Source organism: Gasterosteus aculeatus, chromosome 9 (assembly GCF_964276395.1).
Source record: "Gasterosteus aculeatus chromosome 9, fGasAcu3.hap1.1, whole genome shotgun sequence".
NCBI lineage: Eukaryota > Metazoa > Chordata > Actinopteri > Perciformes > Gasterosteidae > Gasterosteus > Gasterosteus aculeatus.
In genome coordinates, this window is record NC_135696.1 from 13264081 (window position 1) to 13273331 (window position 9251).

Genomic DNA, 9251 nt, shown 5'->3' on the forward strand with positions numbered 1-9251 from the left:
GGTTGATACATTTTCCACTGGCAACAATGAAGCTTAAAAAAGGATCCTGTCAAATTAAAGTGCGAAATGTTTCATCCCGTGTGACACTTGCTTTCTTTTTCTAGTCAACAAGAAAAACACTCAATTTGTTATTTTACAGTAATTAATTGTCTTTTTGACATAGAATTGAGGAATTATTGTCAAAAGCCCTTCATTAATTTCTTGGTAAAACTGCAGACCTGGTTACTAATTGGAGAATTAGACACTCGTGACTCATTATTAATGGCAGCAGCCAAACAGCAGCGTTACTTGAATGTTAAAAAGGGAGACCTGCATCTGGATTTATTAATGACCAACATTTAAAACTGCAGACTTGATGGCTTGTGACTGATTCCAGCTCCCCTGGCAGCCCAAAGGTGTTAATGGCCTAAGAATATATTAAAAGTTGTTCCAACATTATTTACAAGAGATTGAATCAACTATATACCCATAATAAATTGTGTCTTTTCAGATAGTAAAGTTCCTTCCCTGGATATTAATTCAGTAAATTATGATAACAAGTTCATATAAGCGGAATGATTTAATATTAAACAATATCACCTTATTCTAAAAGAATAAACTTGGTATTTCTACTGTAAAATGTCCAAACAGGTGAAATTTGGTCCCAACTATGCACGTAAGGGTTTAGGCGTGTCAGCAAAAGATTGTTTACCTTCTAAGTTATATGTTGATTCCTCTAAGCATTTTAATCAATTGTTCAATTATTTTATTTCTAATTAAAAGTAGTCCCCTGATGATAAATCCTTCTCATTCGTCTGCACGTGGGAGTTCAACCGGGACAAACCTTTGCATGAGATCGACTCCCTGGTGACGATGACTCCTCCCTTCATCTTCCTCAGTGTTCCCCCAGCTTCCTCTTCACATCCTGTTGTTGTGCGTCAGCCATACATATTTCATTGACGATCCAGCGAGGGGTTCGTAGCAGTAGGTTAGAGCTGGGCACATTAATAAATCAAAGCAGAACGGAAGTGGCGAAGCTGGATTTCATTCAGAATTTGGTGCTGTTACATTAGTGTGCTGTATTCGTGGTAGTTTTCCTTCATTTGCCTGAGCTGAAGCTTTATGTATCTGTGTTTTAAAATCTTTGCACAGCAAAAATACATTTAAAAAGTACTTACTGTAATAGAATGTAAAATAACCACTCATTCATGTCAAACAAACTTACTATTGAGAGGTGCAGTAACCGGAACTGAAACCTGGAATCATCTGGGAGAACCAGAGCAACAGACACCTGAGAGTCCCCAGAACACAAGAGCATCCACCTGTGGGCTTTAACTCAGCGGGTTTCAGATCAAACAAACACTTCAAACGACTTCCGCATCACAGAGAAGGGCCTGAATCAACTGTAGATATTGATACCTCAAAGAACTGCTTATTTCTCATTAGCTTGTGGATCATTAAATGCGGGAGGCATCCCCTGTGCATCTAACAGTATAGAAACAAACAGAGCTTGATACAATAATATGAGGAGTAAAGTTTAATCATGCCAATAAATAAATGCTCTGACAAATTTAAAATAATATTGCTGGCAGAAAGCGTGTATAAAGTGAACCTATAATGTGAACTACAGACTGAACCAGCCTCCCGGTGATACACACCTTGTAATCCTGTGCCTAATTCGTCTCTCTGCTGCTCTGTTCATTAATGAATACATGTTGGGCTACTCATGATTGTCGTTAGATATGTTTCTAGATGTCTGGCCGGTTGTCAGCCCCCCCCCGTGGGGACGGTGGAGGTTGTGAGTCTCTGGCATCAGGCTCTGCAACAAAGGGGTAACTTCTGGTCAGTTGTCCTCGGCCCGAGCAGATACACAACAGGGCCGTATAGCTTGAGTATTATGGGTGTTTTCCATGACGTGACTCGAAATGGACATTTTTCAGACATTTCTCCGCTCGTGGTTGAGATGGACGTCATGCAGCTGCAACACGTGTCTTGTTTAATCGAAGATATTCATTTAAAAATGGTTAATCGTAAAATAGACTCGCATTTATGTAGTGACTTTCTAGTGTATTTCCCCCTGGGGTTTAAAATAAACAACAAAAATACATCAATATTAGAAAAATCATTATTATGTACCAAGGTTATTTTAGAAGGAGATTTTTCTTTTTCTTCCCGGCCTGGTTTGTGAAGTGTGTGCGTGAGATATTCAGGTTTTATTTAGAGTGTAATAACACCTCCAATGTTCAAAGTAGCTGGCTGAACAAGGAGTGCATCCTCTCTGTATGCATCGTGACAGGTCTTCCTACAGTAGAGAGGTTTCCTCCCACGGTGGGACCTGACCAGTGAAGCAGCCTTCTGTTACGGCCTCGATTGACCTCGATCCAAGCCGGCCCAGGAAGCCCCATTACCCCCCCACCCCGCCCCATCCCTCCCCCTTGCATCCCTCCTGGAAGCTTCTGCTGATCAGTAAATGCCACGAGTTCCACTCCCTGCTGTCTGCGGGGGCTCTCACCATGGGAGTAGAACGGAGAGGAGGGGAGCAGAGGAAGAAGATGAGACTCTTTTTTTGTCTCTTTTTTTTAAGTCTTCAATTAAACAGCTCGGCTAGGCTGTCAATATTCCTGAGGCTCCACCTATTCACTCATCTTCGAAGGAACTCTCCTCAGTTTTGTCATCATACGGTGCACAATGTTTACGAGAGAATTTGCTGCGGTTCTGAAGTGACGCATCGTCGCTGTCTTGTCTCATCCAGCTCATGAATTAATAAGACGTCATCAGAGATGTCATGAGTTTATTTACTCAATCTCTCCAAGAGACAAAAAAGCCCCCTCCATGGAACAATTTATGTAACGTAGCACCATGATTCTTGTCTGTCTTTGGGGGCTCGGCTTATGGGGCCCATCTTTAAAAGTGCTGGCTCCTTCTGTTTTGATACGGCAGATATACACACCCAATAAAAGAGACAGAACGGAAGAATTGGATGGTTTTGGAATAAAATAACTCAGCGATTCAGCCGAATGGCACGTTGTGTGTGGCCAGGAAGCGCACTTGGCGGTTGTGTGTTACACGTCTTTCCTTCTCACAGTGGCTTGTTTAGCCTTCATCGGTATGTCTCTGACATTTTTCCTCCGCTTAAACGTTAAAAAGTCGAGATGATAATTGTAATGGAAAAGTATGTACACGTTCATATTGAGCAACTATTCCCAAGTAGTCTCACAGTGATCCCAAAACTTAAAATTAGTTTGAAGAGTTTATCAAAATACTTAAAATACACTTCAAAACATCTCTGGTAAGTACTGAATATGGTTGGAAAGTTATAATACAATGACAGCCACTTTGGCAAACAGCCCCACACATATTTCAGCTGTCCTGGCATTTTCTATAAATATAATTGGCTGATATACCCAAGTGTTTTGGGACCCATCTGCCAACGTGGCAAAGGGACAGAATAAATAGTTTTCTGCCTTTGTTTTTCATGCTGCCACGGGAATTGTATTGATGCCTCGTATTAATGCCGTGTCATTCTCCGAAGATGTTCTTGACCCTGGCCGCGGTCCACTGTGCATCACGGGAGATTAAGGTGATGCAGACTCTCTGTCTCCCATCTGAGGAAAATACACTTCAAGGGCAAGTTAAGATCAACATTTAACAGAACGAGGTATACGACTTTTCGGTCTCGGCTTAATGAATGTATTCATGAGCTGACCACATTAGGGTTGCAACCTCTTTCAATGACACGGTGGGATCTTAAAGGCTGAACTTGCTTCTGAATATCACAGAAAAATTATGAAAAAATTCTTTAAAAATGAGTAAACATTAGCATGTTAGCAAATGTTGTTTTTAAGTTGAAGTGTAAAAGAACTGCATACAATTCAGGACATTTATGTAGCAGCAAACTATAATTGTCTACCGGAGCGGAGAAAGAAGTCTCTCTCCGGTTTGTTATCCGAGTCAGTTATCCCTGTTAGTGCACGTGAGTCCCTGTGCATGTGTCCCCATGTGTCCCACTGCCTTCCTTATCGCCGACACCGCCCTCACATTCCCCCGGCTCACTGTGCTCATGGAAGCGCAATGCTCCTCCAGGTGAGCGCTGCCGTCTCCATGTTTGAGAGTCACGTCGTTGCAATCGTGGCTTAGAATCTGAGAATATATTTGAGGTAGGAAAAAGTTGAATGCCCGTTGGGAGTAGTAGCTAAGTTAGCTAAAATTAAATTTAAATTTGTGTACAGTAATCAAAGTAGTAATCAACCATCTATTAAGCAGAGTCGGTTGAAAAATAAAGTAAAATAAAGTGTTGGTGTCAGTTGCTGAGATGAAAAAAAAAAACTTTTTTAATCGGGTTTTTAAAGAGAAGTCTTAGCAGTTGATTTAAGTTTCTGTGAAAGTGTAGGAGCTGAGAACTGTTTTTAGTTTCATTTTAGAGCTTTGCCTGCGAGTGAATGGTCCGTTTGCATGTGAATACACCCGCAGAGCGCAAACTCAACTAAGCCGAGGTTAAGAAAAACATTATTCGTACTAAAAACCTGCGAGGACCTACTTCATCTTTCCCCTGTACTTCAGTCAATGGTCAATACATTTATTCAAATGAAATGTGTTTATGAGCAGAAGGTATTTGGCACGACATGACTTGATAACATTTTTAGGTTTTCTTGATGAAGAAAATACAAGTTGGAAAACAAAGTTTAGTCACAATATTAGATGCATTGTAAGCTGAGCTCAAATCGCTTTAGTTTTAGGCTGCTCGCTTGAAGTGAGCCACTGCGAGGCGGATATGACACACTTTTTTTTTTTCTTTTGAAAATCTCGCTGTTTTTAGTGCACGGCATCTCACAACAGCATCAAGAAAGCAGAGAGCGGGTTATCTTCTACCGTCAGCTTTAAAAGAGTCAGAGCCCCCAGAGACCCGCACGGTTTCATCCCCTTTCCTCAAGCGACCTTCTTAGTGACCTTCACTGCCTTCGGATATTTCACTTCCCTTTCCCAGTGCTCTCTCAGTTTCAAATATTCCGATTCACATAACCAAAGCCAGGAATGCACTGTGACATTAAGTATCACAATTTTATTACAAAAATTAAATTCTTCATCTCTCAGTTTTGCCATGCTTGGAGCATATAACAATACAGTAAAAAACCCAGACCCAGAGAAGATAGTAAAGCAGATTTCCAAAAAAATGCTTTCACGGCACTCTGTCATTCATGCTGTTACTATACACATACGGTAACATTCCTAGTACGGAGCAGAACGAACACCTGCCAAAACACGTCATGTCAGATAACAGACTGTAATTAAATTACATTTACCAGAGAAACAAGAAATTAAACCCATCTCAGAAAGGAAAACAGAAACCAGTGAACATTGAATTTGCAACTTAAAACACACTGAATGTGCTGAATATCTGTACCAGCCTAAAGGCACCCAGGCTTTGTAGCAATGTTGGCAAGTTAACAACATTCTTACAGAAACACTTGAAGCGAACAACTATTACAAATTGACTTTCACCAAAGCCTGAGTTCGCAATGTCCTTCAACATATCCTCCTCTCCTGGCAATCTCTTAGTCAGTCACAGTGCAAGTTCCGGAGTGGCGGGGCAGAATGAAGGATGAAGGAGGAGTTGGAGTTGGGGGGGGGGCGGGGGAGCTGTTCTGCGCCAGACATCACTTCACGGCGCCAAACACTGACAAGAATCGCATGGACAGCGTAATCTGCCACTTCCCAGAGAGGGGGAAGGGGGTGGGAGCGGTTATGGAATTCCTCACTTGGATTGTGAATTGTCCAAACATAAGGCGCAGATTGCCGGCTGCCAGTCCGGGTTGAAATGAGCCAGACGAAAAGCTTCTGTGTACTGAACGTCCAACAAAAGAAAACTTTTTAAACATATACCGAAACAGATATCGAATACTTTTGCTCTGAGGTTTCCAAGATGAATTCTGTTTTTTTTTTTTTTTTTCCTCAAGATGAAAAGTTTTGTTTTCACATAAATACCCAAGAACGATAGAAATCCCAGATTTAAGCTTACCAACAACTCAAATAGTGTCTAACATAAAGACATGAACGACAAAAGCTCAGAAATACACAGTGGACTTTCTTTGACAGGGAAAATAAAGGTTCAGTTGAGCGAGCGGCAAGGCTCGAATGTCCATTTGGTCGCGCCGCCAAATATTTCTATGTTGCTCTCCGTCCAGGAGAAGACGTTGCCAGACTGTGGTTTGCTGTTACAGGTCGCCAAGTTGTAGATCTCTGTGACGGAAAGTTTCCTGTTCCAGATGTTCAAGTTTGCTAGTTCACCAACGAAAGCCTGTGTCGCATCAAAGCCTCCTCCCAACGTGTCCTGTCAAACAATGCAGACAAGCGTCTTAGATTTTTATGCATTCGAGCAGAAGACTAAATGGGAATTTTATTCCATCAACGCAGCTGAAATAACTTTGGTTTTTGGATAAGTTCAAAAAAGTGTGCAGACGTTTTGGAATTAACTAAAGTCTGATCTGTATTTTTGCAAACTTATAATTGTATTTATCGGTATTGCCAAATGAATAAAGGACTGTTATATTTTTCTATCCTGGAAAGACAATTCTTTAAACAGACTTGAAATCTTCAACTGGCCACCACATCAAAGTCTTCACAGTCTCATTTCATAAACATTTTAACCATCTCTGCCCAAAATTAAATGAGCAATCGTCAGGATTATTTCCAACATTGTGAAGGATTAAAGTGCGGTTTAAATTTGCTGATATGAAAATAAAATCCCACCTGCTCTTGTCCGAGGACCAGCACTCCCTCTGGTTTGATGGGATGGTACGGTGCCAAGTTTTCTCCGCTGCCCCGCATCACTCCATCCTGAAAGGCTTCCCACATCCCGTCACGGGTGGTCCACGTGATGCACAGGTGATGCCATTTCCCATCATTGATGAGGAACGGCAGCTTTGCAACCTGCGCCAGAGACATTGCAGAAAAGGAATCACATCATTTCCTCTCTTTCACACTTCCTCGCCTCCCCTTCCTGCAGAGTCACATATTGTCCTTCTCTATAATAACGCCTCAGGCACTATTTTTATGCCATTTCTCTCCGCATTGAGAAGTTGTCTGGTTACACTAAATCATCACAAAGCACAAACTACTGAAACTTTTTTCCTGAATATTAACATGCATGTAAATGCCAAAAATGTGTGAAATCCACGTCCTCCGTCCGTGATAATGTATTTTCCGTTACCTTGTCATTGATGAGAATCTCCATAGGGTTGTTCCCCCACTCGATCAGCACCAGCTCGTTGGCCTGACCGGGGACGGCGTAGGAGAAGGGCGTGCCCACCCCAGGCGAGGCGTTGGACTTGATCCACAGACACACGCTGAAGGAGTACATCTCAGGGAGGCTCTTCTTGGCTTTGGCGTACATGTAGTTGGTTCTCAGGGGAAAGGTGAGCTGAAACGCATCCGTCGGCCTGCTGTCTTTACCTGCAGATGACGGGTAAATTATATGAGTATGAGACATACATATTTTTACATGAACTCATGATGAAGATTAAGGGATTTCTATAGCAATACATTCTGACTTAAATTCCAAATCAGATATGGGATGGAATGGGGTCAGAAAAACAAATACAGCTCGTCTTTGCAGAATTAAATATCTTCAACCGTAAACGCTTTGTTTGCAATGATTTTCTGCAGCTTGCGAAGGTGAACTCTTTCTCTCAGCGCTCTCGTGCACACAACATGTTCATTCTCATTTGCATGGGTCGAAAAGCGCCAATGCGAGGGGCCACCTGCAAAGTCTCTCTGGCTATCACCCATTTGTGGCTCCCACGCAACGTTAGGTGCTCTGGTTTTTGCCAGCGAACTGAGCGAAGCAAAGTGATAACAGGTCTTGAGATATGCAAAGCAATGCAGCTCTCCTCTCCTCCCTCACGCACTATCCGTGCGCAACGCGGTGATTGCGGCATTATAAAATCTTCCCTGATACGAGTGCTGTGATACAGACGATTTTGTTTTTCTTTCTTTTCTTTCTTATTTTTTTTTAAAGACTTGGGTGCCCGAGTTTCAGAAAAACACCCACTGAATTGACACAGTCTTGTTTTAGACTTACAGAGCCACGGTCAGAGCCGTGGACGTCCTATGCGCGCACAATTCAAACGCACCTTTCTCGAGGTCTGTGATCCGATGGTGCAGGGTGGTGAGCGTGGACTCCACTCTGTTCCGCTGATCGGTGTCGTTCCTGGTGCTGGGTTTGGTCTCCTCTATCGTGTTGACCCGGGACAAAACCTGCTTCTCCATGTCGTCTATCTTGTTTTGTAGCAGATCTTTCAGGCTGTTCGCTTGCACGGTGTTATTCCCCCGGCTGTACTGCTGCAATGGACAGAGGGGGAGACACGCGCGCGGGGTTAAGAGGGCACACGGAATACTTTCTGTGCTGTTAATTAAACTCCCTCAAACATGTTTTCTCTCTTGCTTGTGTAAAGCCTTCAGTCTGGCCCAAATGCACCGCCTGTTTAAGTGACTGCTCTGCGCCATATTATCCAAAAGGAAGCTACCGGCTTCACGTTCAAGACCCAACTATAACACATGCGGCTTCCGCGCACAACCAGAACAATATTGCAGCAGTGCGTATGAGGAGTAACCGTCATTTGAAATGAACAACCAACAAAGGGAGGCTGTGGTTCAATTAACTTTTGACCTCTCCTCGGCTTGCCTACCTCGAGATTCTCCAGTCTCTGTTTCAGCGTCTGTAAAGTCTGTCCCAGCTGGGTCAGAGTGTCCGCGGTGCCCCGGGATACATCCCCCATCGTGTTCTTCGACCCCGGCCGCCTGCCACCGGGTCCCGCCGCCGGGAGGCTCTGGCTCTCGCAGCGGCTCAACTTGGATGTTAGTTCCCTGATCGTCTCCTTTTGGTTCAGTATGGTCTCTTTCTGCTGCAGCACGGTCTCGCGAAGCTGCGTGACCGTAGTCTTCAGGTCCTCCGCCGGCCCGCTGTTCTGCATCGTGGCCGCGCACAGGTCCATATCCTTGGGCACCGACGTGCAAATAAACTGCGTCTGTCCAAAGTCTTGCGCGGAGCTCTCCACGACAAGCAGGAAAGAAAGTAGAAAAAGTTTCCACGAGTATCCGTCCATGGTTCCGGTGATGTGTGGCGGCTTCAGAGAGGAGGCGAGTGAGCGGCGGCTGTGGGGTTTCAGCACCACGGAGCTGTCCACTGAAGCTGTGCGCTCCGGTCGCGGCGTGCAGTTTATATAGCGGACAAAACGCAGAGCGGATTCACTGCATCGCAACGGGGAGGCAGCGGG

General features: G+C 43.8%; 1 protein-coding gene across 1 annotated transcript; it reads right to left on the reverse strand.

The window, feature by feature from the left end:
* Positions 1–5018: 5018 nt before the first annotated feature.
* Positions 5019–9251, reverse strand: LOC120825412 (neuronal pentraxin-1). Its single transcript, XM_040187019.2, has 5 exons — positions 8664–9251; positions 8109–8316; positions 7187–7428; positions 6727–6906; positions 5019–6307 (listed from the first exon to the last, which is right to left on the reverse strand). Exons 1-5 carry the CDS (start codon positions 9078–9080, stop codon positions 6086–6088), a joined length of 1269 nt encoding a protein of 422 aa, XP_040042953.2. The 5' UTR covers positions 9081–9251; the 3' UTR covers positions 5019–6085.